Source organism: Neomonachus schauinslandi, chromosome 7 (genome assembly GCF_002201575.2).
Source record: "Neomonachus schauinslandi chromosome 7, ASM220157v2, whole genome shotgun sequence".
NCBI classification, from domain to species: domain Eukaryota; kingdom Metazoa; phylum Chordata; class Mammalia; order Carnivora; family Phocidae; genus Neomonachus; species Neomonachus schauinslandi.
The window spans coordinates 138,450,192-138,475,115 of record NC_058409.1 but is presented as its reverse complement, the minus strand read 5'-3'; the positions used below and the strand labels follow the sequence as shown (position 1 = coordinate 138,475,115).

Below are 24,924 nucleotides of genomic sequence, written 5' to 3'. Positions count from 1 at the left end.
TGTCCACTCTCTGAAGGTGAACCATGGCAGGCCACAGAAATGGGCTAAATACAAACTAATGGAGAGTTACTGTGTCATCTTGGCTAACTCTCAGGGAGGAGGATGTGAAATGGGCGGGGACAACAGGAATAACAGACTTGTCTCAGAGCCAGAAGTCACCATGAGCAATGGGCAGTGGTAAAGGGAGACAACAGCCTTTTGACGTCCCTGCTCAGATGGTATCACCCATGAACTCGTGTTGTTCCGTTACTCCCAACATTCACAATCAAATCCCTGAAGCTCTTAAAGTGAAGCTCATCTGTTCTTCTCTGCTCTGTGTTTCGGCGTAGGTGCACTCCCCCAAACTGGGGTGTGTGCCTCTGCTCGGGGAGCACTACTGGGAATGTATTTCTCAGCCACATGTAAGAGTTCCGATCATACCTTGTGAAGCAAAAAGAGCTCATTTGTGATAGAATTGGATGGTCATTATATTAGTTTTCTCTTGCCGCATCACAAATGACCACAAACTTAGCCACAGCTTAATGCGAGGTACATTTATTATCTCGCAGTTTCCTGGGATCAGAATTCTGGACTTGGATCAGCTGGGAGTTTTGTTCTGGGTCTCACAGAGTTGTGATCAAGACACTGGCCAGTGCCATGCTCTCATCAGAGGCTTGGGTGGGTCCCCGTCCACGCTTACTTGGCTGCTGGCTGATTTCTTTTCCTTGCAGAACTCACAGCTGCTTGCTTCTTCAGAGCCAGTGGGCAGGGTCTCTTCTCTAGACTCTTGGAGAGAGCTTACCTATTTAGGCCAGGCCCACCCAGGACAACCTCCCTTTTGATGAAAGTCAACTGATTAGGAAATTAATTGCATCTGCAAAACCCCCTCACTCTTGCCATATTCTATTGCGTAGAGGCAAGTTACAGGTTCTACCCACACTGGAGGGAACATTACCAAGGACACGGGCACCAGCTTAGCCTGTTCAAGTGGCTACAAAAAAAATACCATAGGCTAGTGGCTTATAACAACAGGAATTTAATTCTTACAGTTCTGGAGGCTGAAGAGTCCAAGAGCAAGGCGTCTGGTGAGAGCCTGCTTCTTGGTTCACAGATGGCTGTCTTTTTCATATGTCTTCACATGGTGGAAGGGACCAGGGAGCCCTCAGGGGTCTCTTCTGTTAGGGCACCAGTCCCATTCGTGAAGGCTCCCCCCTTACGCTCTAATCCCCTACCAAAGGTTCCACCTCCTAATACTCTCCCACTGGGGATTAGGTGAATTGGGGGGTTGGGGGGAACACATTCAATCTGCAGCAGGTACCATGGGAGTTATCTTAGAACTCTGCTCACCGCAGTCACTGATACTTCTCTTACTAGGTAGTGAGTAGGGTTCATATTTGCAGACATTTTGAGAATGTTTAGAAACATTAGTGTATATCTTCATATTAAAAGTTACTCTTTTATCAGCTGAAGTGAGATTATTTATACCAGGGCATGACTGACGTTCTGTGCTGGAGAATTCTTTCTTGTGGGAGCTGTTCTGTGTGTTGTAAGATGTTTGGCAGCATCCCTGGCCTCTGCCTACTAGGTTCTAGGAGTACATCCTCCCCAGTGTGACAACTAAAAATGGTACCAGACATTGCCAAATGTCCCCCTGAGGGAAAAAGCACCCCCACTTGATAACTACTGTGTTAGATACATTAAGTATTTTTTGTTTGTTTTTAAAGAAGAACCTATTAAAACAGGGAATTTGGTTTCTAAGGTGATACCACTGTTTGGAGCCAGCAGGTCCTTACTATTCGGATAATGCCTCATTCTTAGATGTGCTTTTGTCCTGTACTGGGAAATGTATAGTTTAGAGTTGCAAATAAAAAATTAATACTGTAGATGAGTTTCCCACATGTCCTCTCTTACTCACACGTATGCCAAAATGAGATTATGTTATCATATGTTTTATAATCTTGTCTGAGTTTATAGTCGAGCTATAGTGTAATAGGGCTTTAGTTCCACTCTTATGGGTCAGATATGTAATGCAAGAGGCAAGAAACCTAATAAACTCCCTTCTTGGTATTACGGCTCTTTTCTTGGAAACCAGGGATATGGCTTGTTATGGGACAGAGTGGAAGACATGGTCCAGTTCTGAAGTTACAAAACTCAAAAGCTGCTCATTCCTGTTTTCTCTAGGCAAAGGCAGCTCAAGCATCTCATCTGACGTGAGTTCAAGTACAGATCACACGCCGACCCAAGCCCAGAAGAATGTGGCTACCAGTGAAGGTAGGCATCTGGTCTTCATTATCTCTCTCCCTGTGTTCACAGTGCAGGCTATTTTTGGAAAACAAATAAAATGTGTGAGTCTCAGTTCTGTTCTACTGAGTGGGAGCATATGAGATTCTTAAAAATGAGAAGGCAGAGGGTTTCCCAAGTTGCTTTTTTGTTGCTGTGCTCTTGCCTTCTGATAAAGGGGTTTTGATAGGATTTAAGTGTCTCAATTCTAAGGCAAATGCTGTTATTTGGTGAAAATATAATAGGCTGACTTTTGGGGAGCCTTCATGATGTTATCTGTCTTGTTTTTCAGTGTGGAAAACACTATGATTGTAAAATTCCTGTGCTCTAACTGAAAGTTCCTGCAAAAACTTTCAAAATTGGAATTCAGGATTTTGACAATGGGAGGGTCACAATCATGTGATTTGTAGAACTTGAATTAACCATTATGTGGGAGGAGGAAAAGAGGTTTGTTTGATTATTTAAAAGATACATAGAAAGTCTTGCCTCTCAGGACAAAGATCAGCTCCATTGATGTTCTTGATATAGAATTTCACTATATGTAGTAATACATGTTCGAATTAATTGCTCTGCCTAGTCCAGAAGCTTTTGTGTTACTACTTGTTTGCGTGTGGAAATCACTGTTTCTGTGGTAGTTATTTAGTGGAAAGCCGACTCAATGATGGAATTAGTTTTTATTTTAATGTTAAACACAATTGAGTTCTCTTCTGCAGAAGAGCTCCTTCTAAATTAATTGTCGAAGGCAGGTCCAGTGTAAGATGTCGATGCCGCTTACAATGGAAGACCCAGTGTGAGGTGACCTTGTGTAGAGCCTGCTTTCTTAAAGTGTGCAGGGTGTGTGGAGGTACATTTCTATGCTCTGTCTTGAGGCTTAATTGAAGCTGCTTGCAATTTTGGGAAGCATACCCATGAGCTGATGTTGGTCATCTCAGTGTTTGGTTGCTCTTGATCTGCGTGACCGTGTGTGCATGAATGATGATGGTTGGCCCCTGCTGTGTGTGTCTTCTCCCCTGCTTAGCTTTGACTTGGTGTGTTTCAAACAGACTGATATATAAAGAGCTTTTATAATGGGATTATATTCCCTGGCATTTAATGCCTTAACGTTGTTTTATCAACATTGTAAGGCGAATAGATCAGGGTGTTCTCCTCAGTGTTGTAAAGCACCAGATAGAATTCCAATTTGAATTTTCTGGCTGTTGACTCAAATATGAGCACTAGGTCATTCTGGAAATTTAGTTAAGGTAACGTGCAAGTCAAGTAAATTGATTCTAGACTTTTGCTTTTGAGGCCGCTGTTCTTAGGAACCCAACTGGAAATCACTTCAACATAACTTATTTATTTACGGTTCTCTCTAATCAGAAATCTTTGTTTTGTAAGGTGATCACTTCTTTCTACCATGATTTTAGTCACTCTTGTTATAGTCATAGTTTGGCTAATTGGAGTGACTGTGAAAATAGAAAGTTAAAAGTATGTGAAATAATCCCTCTGTGTTTCCCTCTCCAGATTTAATTTTTTTAAAAACAGAAAATACGAAACTGTGTGGGCTCTGTTGTAAGGGTTGGGGGAAGGGACTGTGGGGCTTCATGCACTAAAAATGTCTTCTTTTTATGCTTCGAAAAAATAACTCCATAGGGATTTAAAATTTTCATCTTATTCTGCCTTTTCCTTGGGAAGATTCTTTTGATGCGGGGCTCAGCCAATGTTTTATACATTTTTGTCATAATGCATTTCCTACCATTCTGAGGGTAAATTCAGGAGGGAAAAATGGGAAAATATGATGTTCATATGAAACAGAAATTTTAACAACTGGGCTAAATTAATAGGGAATATTTTTTCCAACTCTTAAATGGAAGAATCCCATCTCTATGAAAGATGCTATCCATTTTTTTTGCATATCTGCAAAGTTGTGGTTTGTTGTTTTTTTTTTTTTTTACTGTTTGTATGTATGAATCCACTTTGGTACTGTTTTTTAATCAATGGAACTAAAAAAATATTTTAAAATAAATTAGGTGTAGGTGTTACTTCCATAAGAATGTATTCAGGGATGTCTGCTGCAAAATGGTCTCACTATCAGCCTGGTTTTTCAAGATGGAACACCAGCCAGTGCTCATTTCTCAATGCACAGGTGGCAGAGTCCTGGTCTGCTTCTCAGGATTAGGGTGTCATATTCTCTGACCTCCACAAAGTGGGTTTACCCAAGAGTAAACCCAATAGTTTGCTCCTACCAGAAAGCAACTACTAGCCACTGTGTGCCAAGAAACAGAAACTGGACACCAATTTCTTACACATGCTACAGAGGAGCCAATTAAAAAATGCCTCTCTGGTTCTCTTCCCACAGTTTCTAGAACTGTTTTTAACCTTGGTTGTTAAGAAAATGTTGGGCGAGTGGTGTAACTGGTTTTCCAGAAGTGATTTGACTACCGTTACTTTCTTCAGTTCTTTGATCCTCTTAAGAGGACTTTTCACCTCTGACTTTACCAATATCCTCTTCAAGAAACACAGGCAGGATCCTCAGGTTAAAGGTTTGAGTAATACTGATTTCTAAAAATGAGAGATATCGTGAAGGACAATATTCAGTTTTCCTGCAGCCTTTGCAAACTGTGGCCATCCCTGTAATAGTTGGGTTGAAAGCCTTGGGGAGCAGAGTTGGACTTGTCCGTGGTGGGCTGGACAGGGAAGGTATTATATCAATTCCCGGGCCTGTGGGGCGTGTGTGTGTGCGTGCGCATGCGTGTACATGCACCTGCACATGAGCTTTCGCGTACAGCCTCCAGGTGACAGCCAATGGCAGAGTCGACGTCTCTCGCTGGGAAGCATGTAAGTAACCTGTGCGTTGAAAGCTGGCGCCTGACCTGAGGACATGGGAGCTGAGGGGAGGGGAGGGCGCCCACATACCATGCGCCAACCTGGGGCTGGCAGTGGCAATGGGGACTAACTGTGACAGACACCAGGGATCTGACTAGGGAGATGATCATGTTCTAAAACTGGATCGTGGTAAAAGTTGCACGACACAGTACATTTGCTTAAAAGTCATTGAAGTAGACCCAGGAAATGGGTATTGGAAGCTGCTGCTTCTGCATGACCTTCAGACCTGCATCTAAATCAGCACAAACTACTCTTCGAAAATGCTGCCTCCCCGCTCTGGGAAGACGTCCTGAACAGTGGTGAGAAGACCCCTTAGGAGCATGGGTCTTGGCCGTACAGAGAGCAGGGCTGCTGGCTGAAAGCTTTTCCTGGGATGCTCTGGCCTCGGGGCCAGCACTGCCCTGAAAGCATCATAAGGAGTCCCTGGACCAGTAGTGTTCACAGCCCTGCACATGGTGTCTGGGCATCGTGGACTTCTCGTAGGTACATACTCTCCTGGAAAGTTCTGGAAGACATGAGAGATGATAGACCCACAAGTTTCTCAAAACCTGTTTTGTTTTGTTTTTTTTAAAGCTTTTCCCGGAGAGTCTCTAACCTCAGCTTGGATTTTAAGTTTTGAGCAACCAAGCATGATTGATGGTTAAGACCTCAGTCACATTTATTCATTCTAGTAAGTGTAAGGACTCATTCCTTGCTGTCTACCTGTTGTTCCCACTCATCTACTTTGGGTCATAAGGCTGTTCCCCTAGGCACGGTGGGCACAGACGGTGATGCAATTCAGTTTTAATCCAACAGAGAATGGTATTTTTTACCTAAATGTAAGTGTTCCTTTCCAAAGTCTCATGCAAAATCTTGGTGCATCTTAATTTTGTGAGTCTAAAGCCACACCCCTTTTAAAGAATTGGCAGCCTCCAGAGCTTTCTCCTTGATAAATGGTATAAGCTTTCTTTAAAGCCCATTATATTTCTTGTGACAGTTTAAGTTTCTGATTTCCTGACACTGTAGGGGGTTTGGGTTCAAGTGCAGAAGGCTGGAAACATTCCATTTTCCCCAACAAAATCTGCATTCCAGCATCGTAAGCCACAGCTTAATTCTTTCCAGTTGTGTTGCTATTCTTTCTGTTACACTTTTTTTCCAGTCTTTCTCATCCACGGGGTGTTCTCCCTCGTATTGGAGAGAATGGCCTTTGACTTTCAGCTATGAAAGTCATGTCCGGCCCATGGTTAGAATAGAGTACACAGCAGTCAGCCTGAAAAGACTGAAACAGCATCAGTTGGATTGGGTTGGATCATGAAGAAGCTTCCTAGAAATAAGCTCAGCTTGGGCTTCTTTCTCAGAACAGGGTCATGAGGATGTGGTTTTAATGGTGGCATCTCAACAACTCTGACTTCTCTTGAGCTGGGGGAAGGTAACACAGTTCGTTCAAAGGCCAAATGTAATTGGCTGATGAAAAGTCAGCTTCATCCAGTTGCTCAAGTTCAGATATTGAACTCACTGACAGCACAATTTACAGGTGTGATGGCTTATACATGTTGTTATCAAGCCAGCCAAATATGGAATCATAGGATTTTTCGAGCTACAAAGACCCTGGCAATTTTCTGATCTAATACACTCGTTTTACAAAGAAATCCCTGCGGCACAAAGAAATAAAGAGATTTGCTCAATATTACACACCTAATAAATTGTTGAGCAGGAGTTTGACACAATATTGTTTCAGTGAGAGATGGTACAAATCAGGAAAATCATAACCTTTAAAAAAGTTGTTGCCTTCTAAGTGTGAAGCTATTTAATTCTGTTTTGTCCGCCTGCTAGCGGCCTATTTTGAGCTGGTTGCAGGGAGGAGGTAGGTTGTTCAGAAGAGTTTGAGAAAGATTTGAGTTCAAATAGAGCAGTACTTCCAACGGGAGGAGAGGATCTACTTCAAATGGCAAAAGAATCTCAACCCACTTACATAGGTTAGCTTCTCACCTGGAGATGGAAACATTACCTTTAAGTTAGCTCATGATTATAAAATAGGCTTTCAATAAATTCAATTAATATTGTTTTGTGAAACTGCCCATTTAATTAACTCCCTGAAGGAAATTAATTTTAAAATGTTTCATTTGAGCCATGAGTGAAATGAGTTGATATATAAAGAATTCTTTCCATGGTACCTAAAATCACCACTTTATTTATACAGTTGTGGGTTAAGATGTTTTCAGTGCCCCAATTAGACCAATTCTAAATGGAGTTATTTTGAAAATGCCCAGGAATCGGGCTTAGTTTTATTCTGTCTTCCTTATATTATCTTCTTTCTACTTCTTGAGTGTACTTCTCAAACAACATTCACATGTATCACTCAAGAAGAGAAAGATGATGGTTTTAATTCAAGGTAGATTTCATTTCCCTAAACAAAAGCCTTTTTGACCATCCAACAAATTCAACACACGTTTTTGGGATACATATTATTTCATGCTGATCCTAGTCTCTCATGAGCATTATTGCATTCAACTGTTTCATTGTCACATTGCTCTCGAGAAGGAGGTAGACATGTTTTCATTTGGTAGATGACAGTAGGGAAACTGGGAAAGCATCAGTGTGGTCCAAAGTCATGAAAAATTAGTAAAAGGTGAAGATGGTTATAGGCACTGAAATCTGAGTAAGGTTTTTTCTTAATGCTTGTTTTGTAATTGCCATGTAGAACTATTAAGAATTTCATGCTAGGGGTGCCTGGGTGGCTCAGTCGTTAAGCATCTGCCTTCAGCTCAGGTCATGATCCCAGGGTCCTGGGATCGAGTCCCGCATCCCTCTGACTCCCTGCTCGGCAGGAAGCCTGCTTCTCCCTCTCCCACTCCCCCTGCTTGTGTTCCTGCTCTCGCTGTCTCTCTCTCTGTCAAATAAATAAAATCTTAAAAAAAAAAAAAGAATTTCATGCTAATCATTTTTATAAGTTTATATCAAAATATATTTTGAAAGTCCTTATGGGAAGTATCTTTTCAAAAAATCCATAATTGTGTCTCGATTGTCAGTATTATACATGGAAATGTGGTCTATGTATAGTCTAGAAATGTACTTTAAATTCTTAGTTATTGAAAGCAAATGTCAATATTCCAAGATGCCTTTTTACTAAACTGTTGAAGGGTTAGTTTGCAGGTTATCATAACTGTGTCCTTAACATACTGCATCAGACAGACTTATGGTTTGAAATTGATATTTAAATTAATCATGATATAGGATCTGTAGTGCATGTAATATAAAAGTACTGACTAGTTTCATTGCTCCTTATTACTTTAAAACTGAGCCAAGCAGTTATTCTTTAATTGGAAATGTACACAGGTGGAAGATAACAGTCTTAGAGCATGTGCCTTGCAAGACTGGAATTATGCCTCGAAGCAGTCTATTACAATCAAATGGAACTCAATCCATGACATAAGAGAAAACAGAGTAAAAACATATAATATAGGAAGAGGAATAAAAAGTACAGAAGTGGAGAACGTAAATGGCATAGAAAAAGTGTCTTTAAAGATAGTGATAAGATGACTTTTATTCAAACTGGAAGGGTGGTTTTGGGGGACCTTATGGGTGGGAGAGATCCCAAAATCAGAAATGTGCTGTTAGGAGCTTTTACTCTGTGTGTGAAGAAGGTGATGACTGATTATAAAGATTTGTTTTGCCTTTAAAAATTAAATTGCAGGGGCGCCTGGGTGGCTCAGTCTTTAAGTGTCTGCATTCGGTTCAGGTCATGATCACAGGGTCCTGGGATCGAGCCCCGCATCTGGCTCCCTGCTCGGCAGGAAGCCTGCTTCTCCCTCTCCCACCCCCCCTGCTTGTGTTCCCTCTCTCGCTGTCTCTCTCTCTGTCAAATAAATAAATAACATCTTTAAAAAAAATTAAATTGCAAGCTTAACTATTTCTGAAAATTTCAGGATTATTTAGGAAAACCTTACAAGGCTTTAGCTGTTGAAGCTTAATGTGTTTTGGTAATTAAATTAACAAGTCACTGCTTCATGGCCAAGTTTCTAACTACTGCCTAATTGTAAGTTAGGTGACTTTTGAAAAACTGCACCAGTTACATTGGGTGATTTGAGCATATTATAGATTCAGTGTGCCCAATTTAATAAAGAAGTCAGATTTGCGTTTGAGGATTAGTTTAAGCAGTGGAACACTCATCAGCTTGGTATCCACAAAATTGTTATGTAAGCCTAAAAATGTGTAATGAAACCCTAAATACCATCTCAGACTCAAGAACTAAGTTTAATTTCTTAAAGGAATCATCTTCCAAAATGAATCATCCAGAATGGCAAAAATGTCATTTAATAGTCTCAAGAAGGAAATTAGGTTTCTGTACATGAGTGTGTGTGTGTGTGTGTGTGTGTGTGTACTTAAAGTAATACTTAATTGAGACATCCAGCGTCTGTCAGTGCCTTTATGTAGAGTTAGGAGAGAAAACATTAGATCTTTAGCATTCTAATCCCGTGGGTAAAATTATTGTGTTTCTCTCACTTCCATTCTGTCATTTGCAAAAAACACTCAATAAATAATTGATAGATTTCAGCCATAGACATTCTAGTTCACCTAAATACAGCTAAGTGTATTTGCAGTGAAGGCTTGGATCATTTCTAAGATATCTTACCAGTAATCTTAGTAATCTAATTCAATGGAAATTTATTAAAGGATGTAAATCTAGTTTTAAATATATTTGTTTATGTACTTACAGGGAAACTACAAAATGTATGTCAGTCACAGATTGGTAGCACAGAGAATGACCCCTCAGCCGTGTTTTCTTCTCCTTGAAGAATTTTTAAAACTAATTTTGGGTTTAATTTAATGGATTTAGGTGGGGCATCTACCCTGCAGCTCCTGAGTCCCCATAATTCTCTGTTGCCTTAACCAAGCATCTTTCACAATATTGCCGTTAGCTATTTGGCTCCTGATGGAATTTGATTTTATGGCAAGACCTGCTGTTGCCAGAACCTTAGCAATTACTAGGGGGCAATAAACACTGTGAATCAGTTCAGTAGTAATTCAGGGTGGTATAAGATTGTGTCCTGACAAGTGATCTGAAGAGGAAGGGAGAGAGGCATGGGTTGGAGCAGTTGGGAAAGGTGTCATGGCAGTCTGGGACTTGGCTTCTCCTGTGTGGACAGAAGGTGGGAGGGTGGAGAGGAAGATACAGCATGGTGTGTAAGGTTGTGAGGAGTCTGGAAAAATCCATCTGGGTTCATGTGGGGAAAAATGGAGGCTCCTAAAGGGACCCCTTCTTGACCGCATTGAATACATTCCCAAAGTGTTTTGAACATCCAGTCTTGCACTAAAATATTTAGTTACAGAGTAGTTGCACATTCTTTGTACTATGTCAGTGATAAATAGGCCATCGCTCCGTGACATTTTATGCCCACCACCTTTCTTTGGGATACTTGGAGTGTTTTATACTAAAAGGCTGACTTCTGAGCTCATCAAAGGCAAAAAGGGCATATGGAAGGGGTTGGGGACAAACATTTTAGAAAGAATAACCTGATACTGGAAATATTTGCCCTTTACAGTCATGGACACAGTCTGACCTTAAAAATCAGGTTAACACGTCTGTTTACTTCCTCTTTGACTAGGAAATAACTTCCTGAGGATAAACTAACTTCCTCAGGAAGTCCCAGGCTTCCCAAGGCTGTTAGGCTGATTAACAAATAACGAGAAAAAAGCACTTTAGCTGTAAGTGTGTTCCTTTATATTCCATATACTTAAAAATGTAGAAAATCCCCCTTATGGAGGGAATAATCTACAAGTAATTTAGATACTATTTGTGATCATTAAGAAGTGTTTGAGGAATTGTTATAAGGAGTGCAGTCTGTGGGAAGCAGATATTAGTACAGTTTATCATTGTAAATGTAACTAGGAAACTTCTGTTGTTTATAACTGCTGCTGCCTTCCAAGGTGGGGTGGGCCACCTGCTACACTGAAGGTCATTTGTTCTGCCAGATAACTGTGTGTGTTTGAACATGTGAGTTTTCTGATGTGGGCTTCAGGAAACCAGATTTCTCTGCACAGTGGAGAGATTCTGAGCTGAGACACAGTAGGTATCCAGGAGACTGAAGAAGGAGATTGAAGAAGGGATGGTGGAACTGGGGAGATGGGGAGATTTTTGTTGTTGTTGTTTGTATGTTTTTGTTTTGCTTTTTAAGTAGGCTCCATGCCCAGCATGGAGCCCAACACTGGCTTGAACTCTCAAACCTGAGATTGAGACCTGAGCTGAGATCAAGAGTTGGATGCTCAACTGAATGAGCCACTCAGGTACCCCTGGGAAGATGTTTTAACATCTTGGATGGTAGTGGCTCCCAAGGTGACACCACCTTCCTGTGTCACTAAAAATCCTTAGTCCATCTTTACTAAACTCACAAAGTGCTTGGAAGGGAGTGGGTTTCCTATAGAAATCAGGGAAGGGCTGAATTTTGAGAATGTCCACTTGCATTCCTTGTGGTCACTTGACTTATGCAAATGCAACAAAAGCCAACTGATGAAGAATCCATCAATTAACACTCCCTTACTATTACAATTTGCACAAATTTAAGCATTCTATTATGCTTCTGTTCTGTTGTATATAATGATATTCTGTATAACATATTAACTTAGGCAATTTATATTAACTTTTCTCTTTTAAGTCTGATAATGAACTCACATTGTTCCAACTATTAATGATTATTATTCTCTTCTTGATGCTTGATTTTTCACAACTTCTTCTACAGAAAAACTTTCAGCATCTTCTTTGTCCTTCTAGCACTGTCCTTCAGGCTATCAAAACACCGTTGCTTTCTGGTCACAAAAGAATGTTGCAGGTCCATTTTTTTGTTTTGTTTTGTTTTGTTCCTGCCCAAGATACAGAATCAGTCATGCCCAATGGGATTTTTTTTTTTTTTAATGGGGAAACATTTTCAGGATGTAAATCTGGGAGTGAAGCAAAAGACTCCTGCTGCTGTGGGCTCACTTTTAATAAAGTTGGATCTGGAGAAAAAATATTTTTAAGGTACCAGTACACATTGATTTTATCAATTTATAAAATTGTATGTTATAAATTCTTGCGCTATATTAATATTCTAACAGTATGAAATTTCATTTGCCACTAAGACTTTCTACTATTCAGCAACCAAAGATATAACTTAAGTTGGGCCCTCTCCATCAGATCTTCAAATATACCCAGACATGCCTGATCTTTTAGCAGGGACAGGTAATAGGCTACAGCTCAGTCAAGATACCCACTGCATGAATTATGTGCATGCTTTCAGTTGATAGGTCCATAGTGTCATCCCTGCAATTGCTTGACTCCTTTGAGGAAGGAACAGTGTTTTATCCCCCTTTGTATGCCAAGTGGCTACCACAGTGATTGCCGTGCAATAAACATTTGAAACATGTTTATTAAGTGAATGAATGGGTTGAGATTCTAAGAAGGAAAAACCCTCTTGGTTAATTTTTCCAACTATAGTCATAAAGACTATGACATCAAAAGCTGTGCAAATCCACAAAGTAATATAGGAGAGATACAGTTACTTTTTAGAAAAAAGAATAACACTATTCCTTAGGAAAACTTGAAGCACATCATGGGAATGTTAGCCCTCGATTTGCTTTTAGTTGCCTTTTGTGTTAAGGGAACAAACAACTTCTTTAAGCAGAAGAGACATGTCAGAAGGAGGAAGATACTTGGAACAGAAGATAGTTCTGGTTTCTGTGTTTTCGTGTGTTCAACATTTTTAAACCAAAAGAAGGTTTGTTGTCTATTGAATATTAGCTCTATAAATAACCAGTTTTTATCAGAAAAGTTTTTAACATTTTAGATCACCAAATGAGATAAACTTAGAAATACAAAATTCTAGAGCTATTCAGCCTCTGTACCTCAATTTTAAGGGCAGAGGAAAAATATTCTTTACCCTTAACCAATTTAATTTTATTAAATTCTTTTTAATCTTTTTTAACCTCAATACATTGGATTATTTCAATTCTTCACTTACTGGTATGTCAAAATATCAAATTAGAGCCTGCGGTTTTTTAACTGATGAAATTGGAGAAGTAAGTTTCATTTTATTGGCCCAAAATATGGCTGAATTGGTCAGTTAATAAATGTGTTCAGGTGTTTTTTTTGGAGGGGGGGAGGTTGGTTCACTGATTTGTTAAGAAGAAATGTTAGGAAAAGCATTCCTAAAGGAGAAAATAATATTGTTATTTCCCCTTTTTGAAAGCATTATCCTAGAACCAACCTTGACCTCAGATTATCTTTTGCAAGCTATATTCTATTTCGTAGAAAGTGGGAAACTGTGAAGTTCATGTTTTGTTTAGCTGGGTTGGAACTGGTCAGTGCAGAGATTAGGGAATGATTTCACTCAATCTCAAAAGATTTACAAAGAGCTAAATTCTGGTAATGGATGCATTTGGAAAATGAAGTTGGAGGTTGAACTCTGCATTTAATATGAATGAGAGGGGGAAACAAAAAGCTGTGTAATGAAAATTTTGTAACTTTTGTTATTTACTCCCCATTTATGGGTGATACAAGTTACTTAGCCTTAATTTTCTTCTCTGTAAACTAGGAATAATAATATTCTCTACTTCATGTGTTGGTTATGAGGAGTAAATTTAAAAATTATATGCAGTGTGCGTCCCTGTGCATATTATCTGGTTTAATTTCATCGGCTTACTCACAGCTACTTGATGTGAGTTCCATATCCTACCTTGTTCAGGGACAGGAAAATGTTGTATGGAAAAATCACCCTTAAATGAATTCAACATAATTCCAGTGGAAATCTCAATAAGATTTTAATTTTGGAACTTGACCAAACTCTATTTTCCCTACCTGGAAGAATAAATCCAACATCTATAAGTACCTACCTCATGTGGATACTGAATTCAGTTCAATTACATATGTATGACATTGTGTATGTTGAATTACTTATGTATGTTGAACTCATTTGTTGAGTATTGAATACATGTACATATGAGGATATCCAGGGAAATTTTGGCAACGAGTAATGAGAGTAACATTTCCTTAGTGTCATGAAAATATATTACACATTTACAAATGCTGAAGAAGTGTGGTATGGCAGAGCTTGGTGTAATGGAACAGAGAGTTCAGGGTAGACTTAGTTACCTATGGGAATTTAAGGTATAATAAGGATGGCATCATAAATGGATAAGGGAGATAAGCCTTGTCAATACAGCCTCACAGGAAAATCAGCTTCTTATTTTAAAGAAAAGGAACATGGGCAACCTAATGTGTTCCTGATGCCAAAATAAATTCTGAATGGATGAAAGATTTAAATGTTCAAATTAAATGTAGATGAATTGTTTTATGATCTCAAGGTAGAAGAACCTTTTAAAGCATGAAAACGGGAATTGTCATAAAGTTAAAGAAGGCCACCAGCACATGCATGGGGAAGTACGTGCTCTAGAGGATAGAGAAAAATCTTTCCATTGTCAAATATGTGTTTGTTTTTTCATTAAGCAAGTTCAACACTGGTCTCTTTTTTTATTGCTGGACTTCTTGAAGCTGTTGATGTGTTAGTGTATGTTTTTAATTTTCAAGCAGTATATTTTATTTTGCAAACTTCTTTTTTTTTTTATCCTTACCACCAGGAAATGTTTATACATGTGAATCAAGAGCCTTAAAATATGTGTACACACTTTGACCTAGGGATTTCGCACTAGGAAACACCTTAAAAATCTAAATTTTAATTGTAGATATATGCTTCTTAATTTTTATAGCATAAAAACATTGGTAAAGTATTTCATTGAGACATTTATATGTCAAAGACCTGTTTAGGTATTAAAAACATGTTCACAAACAGTGTTTCTTTTTTTTTTTTTTAAGATTTTTATTTATTTATTTGACAGAGAGAGACACAGTGAGAGAGGGAACACAAGCAGGGGGAGTGGGAGAGGGAGAAGCAGGAGAGGGAGAAGCAGGCTTCCCACAGAGCAGGGAGCCCGACGCGGGGCTCGATCCCAGGACCCTGGGATCATGACCTGAGCCGAAGGCAGACGCTTAACGACTGAGCCACCCAGGCGCCCCAACACAAACAGTGTTTCATCATATGGGAAGATGTTTATGAAAAATGCACATTCTGAAGCAGCATTTTCTATGAATTCCACAAATAGGATTATATTTGAAGAGGAAAAAGACTGAGGGGGACGTGTTTCAGGGTGTTATGAATGGTTATCACTGAGTGACAGAATTATGGATTACTTTTATTTTGGGTGTTTTCCAATATTGTCTAACTTCCCATGGCGAAGAGGTAATTAACAAGTTGGTTCTTTTTTTAAGAGCTGAGAATGTCTCTTTCACTAGTTGTTTTTGGAATTTCATTGCATGTGATATGATAAAAGTTTCAATTATTTGATTTTTTTCATGATTAAGATTTATGGATAAAAATTAACCTTGCTATTTCTTATCCCTGGTACCCAATATGCGTTCAGCACCCATCTGTGCACTGATTGATTGCTTTCATGGTTTTCTTTATAATCAATTTTAAAAGACTTTCCTTAAACTTAAGAACTTAAAACTTCTTTCCATTAGTTGAATGTAGTTCCAACACAATTTTTCTTTTTTCTATACCTTTATAGAGTACGGCATATCCAATACCTTGCATATATTCTGATTCATTCTCTATTCATTTACTCAGGGATATTTTCACTCACCAAAGTTTACTGAATGTCAGATACTATTCTTGGGGAATGGGGACTCCTTGGTGAGCCAAACAGACACAGACCTGACCTTCTGGAATTTTTCATCTTACAGAGACACAGATATTACAGAAACTTAAAAATAAATTATATTCCAAGAATGCCTTCTTTAGTACATGCCTAGAAATAGAAACTTAAGCTGAGGCCTGAATGATGAACAGGAATTAGCAAGGTAAATATCTGGGTGAACATTTGTATGTGGGGAGGTGTGATGGCAGGGAGAGTGGGGGGTCCTGGTTATCTATTATTGCATAACAAATTACCCTCAAACAATGCATGAGTTTCCTATGGCTACTGTAAAAAAGTACCACTAATTTAGTGGCTTCATGTAACACAAATCTGTGATCTTACAGTTCTGAAGGTCAGAAGCTCTAAATGAGTCTCCAGCGGCTAAAATCAAGGTGTTGGTAGGGCTTTTTCTTCTGGAAGCTCTAGGGGAGAATCCATTCCTTGCTCTATTCCATCTTGGTTCATGGTCCCTTCATCATCAAAGCCAGCACCATAACATTTTCAAATCTCTCTCTCTGATCCTTCTGTTTCCCTGTTGTAAGGATTACTTTGGACCCACCCAGATATTCCAGGATTATCCCACCATCTCAAGATCTTTAACTTAATCACATCTACAAAGTCCCTTTTATCATGTAGTAACAGTTCACGTTTCTGGGGACTAGGACATGGGCATCTTTGGGGAAGCCATTATTCTGCCTTTGACATTTATTTACTTAAAACACCAACCATTTTATTGTATCTCACATTTCTTTTTCCAAAGAGAAATTTGGGTGGGGCTTGGCTCTAATTCTTCTGTTCCATGTGGCATGGACCGAGGCTACTGGTGGTATTCTGCTGATGGATAGGCTGGTCTACAAGATGAACAGTGTGCGCCTGCACCTTGCCTACGATGGCTGGACTGTCAATTGGAGAGCCTACAGGTGACCTCTCTGGCAGGATGGTTTCAGGGTAATTGGACGCCTTACATGGTTGCTCAGGGTTCCAGAAGGAGTATCTCTAGAGAGAGGAAGTGGGAAGGGTGGTGGGTGGGGGAATAGGGTAACTAGGTGATGGGCATTAAGGAGGGTACTTGATGTAATGAGCACTGGGTGTTATATGTAACTGATGAATCATTACATTCTACCTCTGAAACTGATATACACTATATGCTAATTAAATTGAATTTAAATAAAAAATTTAAAAAAGACAGGAAGTGGAAGCTGCCAGTTTCTTATGGCCTGGGTTCTGAAATTAGCACAACTTCACTTCTGCCATATTGTATTAGTCACACCATTACAGAACCACTGATTTGAGGGTGGGGACACTGACTCCTCCATTTCATGCACAAATGTTGATGTATTTGCTGCTATTTTGAATCACTAGGGTGGATGGTTAGTGGCGCAGGATTCCATGAAGAGGGATGAGATGTGGGAACGCCTTGGACCTGGAGGGACAGTTGAGCTTCTCTGAACCATGGCTCCTGTGTATTTGCAACACAATGACAGAGGAGAGCTGACACTGGATGAGTAGTAGGACCTTCTAGACCACATGCAGGTTATGGGTTTATTCTAAACAGTGAGGAGAAGCCCCTGAGGACTTTGAGCAGGGACAGATCTGCTGTGACTGCTGGGTGATCCGGGCAGTGGGCAGTGAGGGAAGCCCATGAGAAGTCAGTTGTGGGCCTAGTCAGAAATAACAGTAGTAGCTTATGGTAGAGGAGTGATAACGTGAGGATAGTGATGGTCTGTGAACTCTTTGTCTATATGGAGGTCAATATGGAAATTGAGAGTGATTAGAATCCTTTATAACAACTTGATGGGCTGCAGCATCCAGAGGAATGAGCATGGGCTTGTATTTTTTATATCTGGGCGGGGGGGGGGGGGGCGTTGTTGTTTTTTTAACTTTTATTTTTCTCTTCATTTTTGTTGCATTTTAGTATATTCATTAAGAATTTGAGATTTGAAAAAATACTGGTCTTTTCCAACTCATAGGTTGAGAAACTCACCCTTCCTAGATTCCTAGAACACAGTCTCTCACCATAGCACACCTTGTGTCTCTCTTGGGTACCCTGGACTCTGCTCATGAAAAGAAACACCTCCAGCTTGTCAGTATTTATTTGTCATACTTGCATTTTAGAATTAAGTGTTCTCTGGTTGCATTAGCCATGGAAGACTTCTTGCTCACAGTGACGGGCCAACTGGTGGTTGGCAAATGTTAGAAAACATAGATTAAAACAAGGAATCCTTTAAAAATGAGTATGTAGGCTGTAAATATTTCCATTAACTCAAAACATATTCATTCGTTTTCTAGTCTTTTGAAGTTCGGTTAAAACCTTCTGTTTGAATATGTGGCTACTGATTGGAGTTCTGCAGTGTGTTTTCTTGCATGGATCACGGAGCAGTAGATCCTTTATAATTTTCAGTGTTGTTGCCTTTCAATTTAGCAGGATGAAATATACTTTTATTTTCTCAAAAGTAACAGATCTAATAGAAAGGGGAGGAATACAGTCTAATTTTAAAATCTAAAAGTGTTATGTCACATACTTAATCAGAAAGCCACAGATTTTAAATTAGAAATAGTGCATTTTCATTATGGTAAAAGGAGAAAGAAGCAGAAATGGTTCATTTTTGCTGTACTGAATGCATGGATGACACAGCCTTCTATCTTGGCAGAGAGAAGAGAGATGTGTGATGGGTCTCTCAGCTCCTCAAATGTTCTAATTCTCATTCTGCTAATTAAGAGCAGCTGATAAATTTAGATACTTCTTACTGATAGTTTTATATTTCAGAAATAAGAAAAAGTAATGATGGGAAAGCTTATAAAATATAAAAATAAAAAATGAAATTTTGATGATATAATTGACACCATCTCCCATGAGCAGAAATTGGAGCCAATGTGAATGGATCTCTTTTGAGGTCAGATTTTAAAGCCCGTATAAAACAAAGACAGGCACATAATCAAGGGGAAGTAATATCAAATCTTTAGGAATAGTATCAGTAGGAGGAGCATGGCAAGTGAGCTGAGATGGACAAAAACGAAAAGGCAGAAAACTGCACAAACTCATGGTCAAAGTTATGTAAGAACGTGAAGTGGAGGGGCACCTGGATGGCTCAGTCAGTTAAGCGTCTGCCTTCGGCTCGGGTCATGATCCCACGGTCATGATCCCACGGTCCTGGGATCAAGCCCCACAATAGGCTCCCTGCTCAGCAGGGAGTCTGATTCTTCCTCTCCCTCTGCCCCTCCCCCCCCACTTGTGTGTATGCGCTCTCTCTCTCTCTCTCTCTTAAAAGAAAAAGTAGGTCGAAGTGGGAAGCATGCCAAAGAAAGCGTAATGCAATGACAGATGACAGTATCATTGAACAGGTGACCTAGGGAGTGTAGAAGGACACAGATGTTGGAACCAGTTCTTTCAATAGAAAGGAGCTTGTCTTCATAAATACTGAAAGGCATAAATGAGAGCAACAGGTAGCCACTCTCAGTGCTTACTATGTGCTCGGCATGGTTCTAAGTGCGTTACATATATTAACTCATTTAACCGTAACACCAGTGAGGCAGGTACTATTATTATAACCACATTAGGAGTGAGAGGCGGGGAGCAAGAGTAATTTGTTCAGAATGGTGTGGCTACTAAGTGCCTTGAACTAAAGCATCTTTTTTCTGGACTCCATTCTTCTGAGTAGGGCTGTGTGATTCAAAATGGAAGCCCACAGAAAGTGACATGTCTTAAAAAGAATCTTTAAAATGAGTACAAGTCAACATGGCTAAGCCAATCACACCACGGACTGAAGGACTGGAGATTTGGAAGATTGCAAACAGTGTAGATCAGGATCCTGCTCCCCCAGCTTACCGAGTCTGCTTCAGTCATTCAGCTAACACAGTTTAGCACCAGGTCCGTGACAGTCACTGTGCAGTGTTAAGGTGTTAAGGATAAGAAAACACAGTGGATGCCATCCTTGCCCTCCAGAAGTGCAATCTATGGCAAAGACCAAAAGATGAAGGAGAACTATAATTCTATTTGATGCATTACTTAAAAACCACAGTGGGCCCAGAGGAAGCATGTAGCGGAGGCTTCGCAGAGGAGCTGATGTTTGATCCAGGCTTCGCATGATGAGGGTGAGTCACCCAGTGAGAATTGGGAGGAGGAGTCTGCTCAAAGTGGGATCCAGGACCAGCAGCATTGCATCTCCAGGAGCTCGTTAGAGATGCAGAATTTCAGGCTTCACCCCAGACCTGTCAGATCTGCATTTTAACAAGTTATCTGGCTGATGAGCACGTACACTGAAGTTTAGAAAGCTCTGTCTTAGGGTGAGTCTGTAATTTCAGCCTTGTGTGCACCCAGTAGGTGGCGCTGTGGGGTGGAGGGGGGGAAATGTGTTTCCCAAGTCTGGCCACCTTTAAACTATATCCTGAGGGCAATGATGACCTGTTGCAAAATCCTAGCAGTTTAGCAAGTAGATTGCACACCTGGCCCTTGAAAGTCATCAGTCTGCAGATCAACCTGCTCCCAGGTTCCCAAAACAGCATTTCTACAATGTTTGTGGAAAGCAATATTCCAGAATTTGTGACACTAGAAAATAGATTCAGAAAATAGATGGCTCTGGCACTGTCCTTCACACTGCTCTGAGCCTTAAAATAGAGTCTGAGCTGTATAGACCCAAGTGTGACTTCCCCACCTAGTCTGGATTTCCCCAGCAGAATCAGAAAATGATCTTTGAGTGAGAGGTTCTCAGGAAGGAGTATTATTTTGTGTTTCGATCATTCAGGATCTCTCATGCCTTAGGCACTTTCTGATGAATCCTTACCGAGCTTGTATTCTCTTGTTGTTTCTCTCTGGCACTGCGATTTATTCTTAAATTTCCAAATTGTGGAACCCATCTGGTTCTTGATGTCCAGAAATATCTCTAGGACTGAGCTGGGTGGGGCTTCAGACGCAGGCCTGGCCTCAAAATTGGGCTCCATAATTTACGGGACCTGTACAAAGCTCCCTCTCTCATTCCAAAAAAATGAAGATAAAAATGCTCATCTCTCAAGTTATTGCAAGCATCAGAATATAATCTATGCAAAGATTGCTAAATCACTGCCTGGCATATGGAATATGCTCAATGAACAGTTGCCATTGCTCATCATAGCATACAGATTCATGTCTACTGAAGTAGACCAGGGCTACAAACGGTGGCTTACAGAAGCCGGGAGCAGAGAAAGACAGTGGTTACTGTATTGGTGACTTCTGATGTTCTTGCTGCCTCTGCCTGGCTCTGTCCTGTTTGCTGCGCCCACTCCATCTCCGCCTCTAATCATCACATTGCCGTCTTCTAGCATGTCTGCGTCTCCTCTCTTCTTCTATAAGGAGTAGGGGCCCACCCTACTTCAGTATGACCTCATCCTCACTAATTTTATCTTCAAGGACCCGATCTCCAAATAAGGTCACATTCCAGGCTAATGGGGCCTGGGACATCAATATATCTTTTTGGTGGACACAGTTTAACCCATAACAGAGTCTTCGGGGGGTTAGTCTGCTTCTCCCCAGTCTTACCCGTAACACCAGGCCAAATGAAGCCTGTGTCATTTACAACGAGCAGCAGCACCTCACATGCTAGAGCTGGAACAGTCAAGGCCAGGTCCCTAAGGCTCACATAGCTGGCACTGGCTGGGCGCTGTGGCCAGAGCTTGCTGATGTACCCCAGCATTCAAGCCACGAGAGGTAAGCCCCCACCGAGCCAACACGCATTCCAGCTGTTATTTTGCTTCTGGAAATCCATAATCTGTTTCTTTAGGTTCCCAGCAAATACCCTATATATTAGTGTTTTAGGGACTTCTTGAAGTGAGCTAGTCCCCCCCCCACCTTTCCATGGGACTGAGAGCTGAGGGTGGTTAAACTGTGTCCACCAAAAAGATATGTTGAAGTCCCAGGCCATTCTGCAATGAGGTGCCTTCAAGGTAGTGGGTGCATGCAGGGCAGGGTCCTGCACATCTGCTTCCTCCTTCCAGACTTAATTATCCTCTTCTCCTTCTCTGACTGTGAGCCTGGGAGGCAGAGAGTGGCAGGGAGTTTTGGTTGCGTGGAAATTCCTTCACAGGGAAGCAGAGGGAATAGAAGTAAGGGTCTCTCCTAAGTCGTCACCACCATTTTAATTATGGGTTAATTTCACATGCAGAGTAGCCAGACATTTGGTTCAACATTATTCTGTTTGTGCCTGTGAGGGCATTTCTGGTTGAGATGAAATAGTTCCGCTTGAAATAGTGGGCCCAGGAAAACAAATGGCTCTTCCCGGCGTGGGTGGGCATTGTCCAATCCATGAAAGGCCTGAATAGAAGAAAAGGCTGAGTGGGAAAGAATTCTCTCTCTGCCTGTCTTCGAGCTGGGGTGTCAGTCCCCACTTCCGCCTTTGGACAAAGGCTCAGACTTGGGCTGGAACTTACAGCATCAGCTCTCCTGGTCCTCAGGTCTTCTGGCTCAGACTGGAACCACACCACTGCCCTTTTGGGTCTCCAGCTTGCTGACTGCAGATCTTGGGACTTCTCAGCCTCTGTAATCACGTGTGCTAATTTTTTAATAATAAATCTATTTTTCTATATAATCTCCTGTTGGTTCTGTTTCTCTGGAGAACCCCAACTAGTACATTAGTAAATGTGACCTCCAGCATATCTGGGGATCCAGTGAGACTTTGAAAGAGCAATGCTTTCTGACACATGATTTCAATAATCTTAGTAGTTAAAATAATTGGTATTCTTAAGCGAAGAGATCTTAGAGACGTTCTCCCCAACCCTCCCCTGGTGATCTCTCCATTTCTCCCAGCTGCTTTTCTGTTCTGGTGTAGGGAAAATTCACACATGGATGACTTTTATCTGTTTCTCCATTGCTTTCTGTTTGTTACAAAAAGAAAAAAGATGATTGCTCAAATCCATTTTGAAAGTAGCCGGGATATATAATCCTTCAAGGGTGCCATACACAATAGGTTTTTTGCTGACAAGCCTCCATGAGTCACAGATTTCGGGGCTCATGCACCTGTTCAACTCAAAGCTCTAGTGAGAAAGTCTTTCCTTGCACTTGATTTCTGATTCAGAGGAGTCTGGAGCGGTAAGCATGATCAAGAATTTGGGGTTATTTACAAAGTAAAAATTGATGGTCTGTGAAACCTGCTCTTCCTTACCTAAACTCAAACCCTCAAGTGGTAGGAGAGCTAACTAGGCCTTTCAGTATGTGCTAAATGCAAGGAAATTTGGCTTGTTCTCAACCCAGTTGATGCCATGGAGCAAACCAGGCTAACTTTTGTATACCTGGAACGAGACAGACCTCGACAGGCTTCTGCGTGGAAAGTGGGGAGGAAATGGAAGAGGAGACTTGGAATCCATAGCAGAGTCCTCCGCTGGTGTTCGTCTAACAACGACCCATTCTCCTAAATTCTTAAGTCCCACAACGACAACTTGTCAACCTGTTCAAATGACTTTGTGATTCTATTTAAGAAAAAGAACCATGGCATCTCCCTTTCATAAATTAAGTGCAAAACTCTGAGTGCTTTTTGCCTTCCTTCTTTTGACCAGAGTACCATTTTACTCATCTCAATTATAATTTGTTTAACAGGTTTCATTTGCTTTTCCCCACTTAATACACAAACCCTTTTATGTGTTTAACTGCTATTTGTTTAAGAGGGTCTGCAATGAATAATGCAACGAACAGCCAAATTTTTCACGTAATAATTTTTTATGAACCATACAAAGACAACTCGAGTTTTATAAATCCAAATGAACTCACTAGCAGCAAGGGTCTCAGTCCTTAGGAGCTGCTTCTCTTTCCATATGTTTGAATTATTAATCTATCCAACCTCATCTTTTCCCTTAGCTGCTAAATTTACAAGAAAGGAACCAGCTAAACCTAGCTAGAGATTTGCATGAAATCTGATTTTTAAGAGCCAACAAATTCAGCCAAGAATCACCTCGTCTTCTGTACCCTACTTGTATTTGTAGGTTAGAACCTTAATGCTATGCCTGTAAAAATCAACAACAACAACAACAAAACTCATGCTGGCTTCCTCACACCTGAAAAGCAGATGTACAGAAAGATCTGGGACAGAGCAGCTGATTTTGGGCGGAACAACATGCATAAACATTCATTGTCTTTCTTTTTTCCTTTCTTTACCTCTAACATTGCGGCCAAGGTTGGAAACGTGGGTGGATGAAGGGTTTAACTTCTTTGAAATACTAAGTATGGAACTTTGAACTGTGCTTGACTTCCCTGGATCAAGCAAGAATTGGAGGCTGAGCTCAGAGAGCTTGAAGGAAGCATTTGTTTTTCTACAGTATGAGGTTGATGTAGATGAAGACTGGTTTGGTCAAGGAGGAGGAAATAGTTCTTGCATGAGCCATTGGTGTCATGTGCTTTGAATGTCTGTTGATTGGAAACAGTGATCATCTGTGAGTGGATAATCTGGCTATAGAGGTGACCACTTGGATTTGATCTGAGGCCATGTCAAGGCATGTCTAGCAAATAGAAGAATGTAGTCCAAATGAGTGCTTGGTTGCATGTCTCACTCAATGTTATCTTCCGTTATAAAACCAAAAGAAATGTTTTTGAATTAAGCATTGTTTTGACAATGTATACTTTAATTCATTCAAAGGAATGGTGAGTTTGTCAGGCCACAATAACCTGCCGGTCATTTTCCTTTTCAAATCCATCCTCACAGAGAATTTGCTATTTATGCTGATGATTTGGAGTGAGGAGTTAAAGAACAGTCTTATTATTGCCCTTATATGGGAAGTGATATAGCATCTATGTGAAATGCTAATGACTCCTCCTTTCCTTCCATATCGAGAGAGAAAGAGAGTTTATTTAACACTTTTGCCTACTTGAGTAATGTTTCATTTCTTTTTTTCTTTTTCTTTTTTTAAATTTTATTATGTTATGTTAGTCACCATACAATACATCATTAGTTTTTGATGTGGTGATCCACGATCCATTGTTTTCGTATAACACCCAGTGCTCCATGCAGTACGTGCCCTCCTTAATACCCATCACCGGGCTAACCAATCCCCCCTCTCCCCTCCCCTCTAAAGCCCTGCTTGTTTCTCAGAGTCCATAGACTCTCATGGTTCATCTCTCCCTCCAATTTCCCCCCCCCC

The 24,924-nt window shown here is 40.5% G+C and overlaps 1 protein-coding gene across 1 annotated transcript in view; it reads left to right on the top strand.

The window, feature by feature from the left end:
• The window catches only part of FBXL7 (F-box and leucine rich repeat protein 7), a 372,638-nt gene that overhangs the window by 93,775 nt on the left and 253,939 nt on the right, over nt 1–24,924 (top strand). The window contains exon 2 of the mRNA XM_021702513.1: nt 2,161–2,250. Coding sequence (XP_021558188.1) covers nt 2,161–2,250 — 90 coding nt within the window. The remainder of the gene's footprint in view (nt 1–2,160; nt 2,251–24,924) is intronic.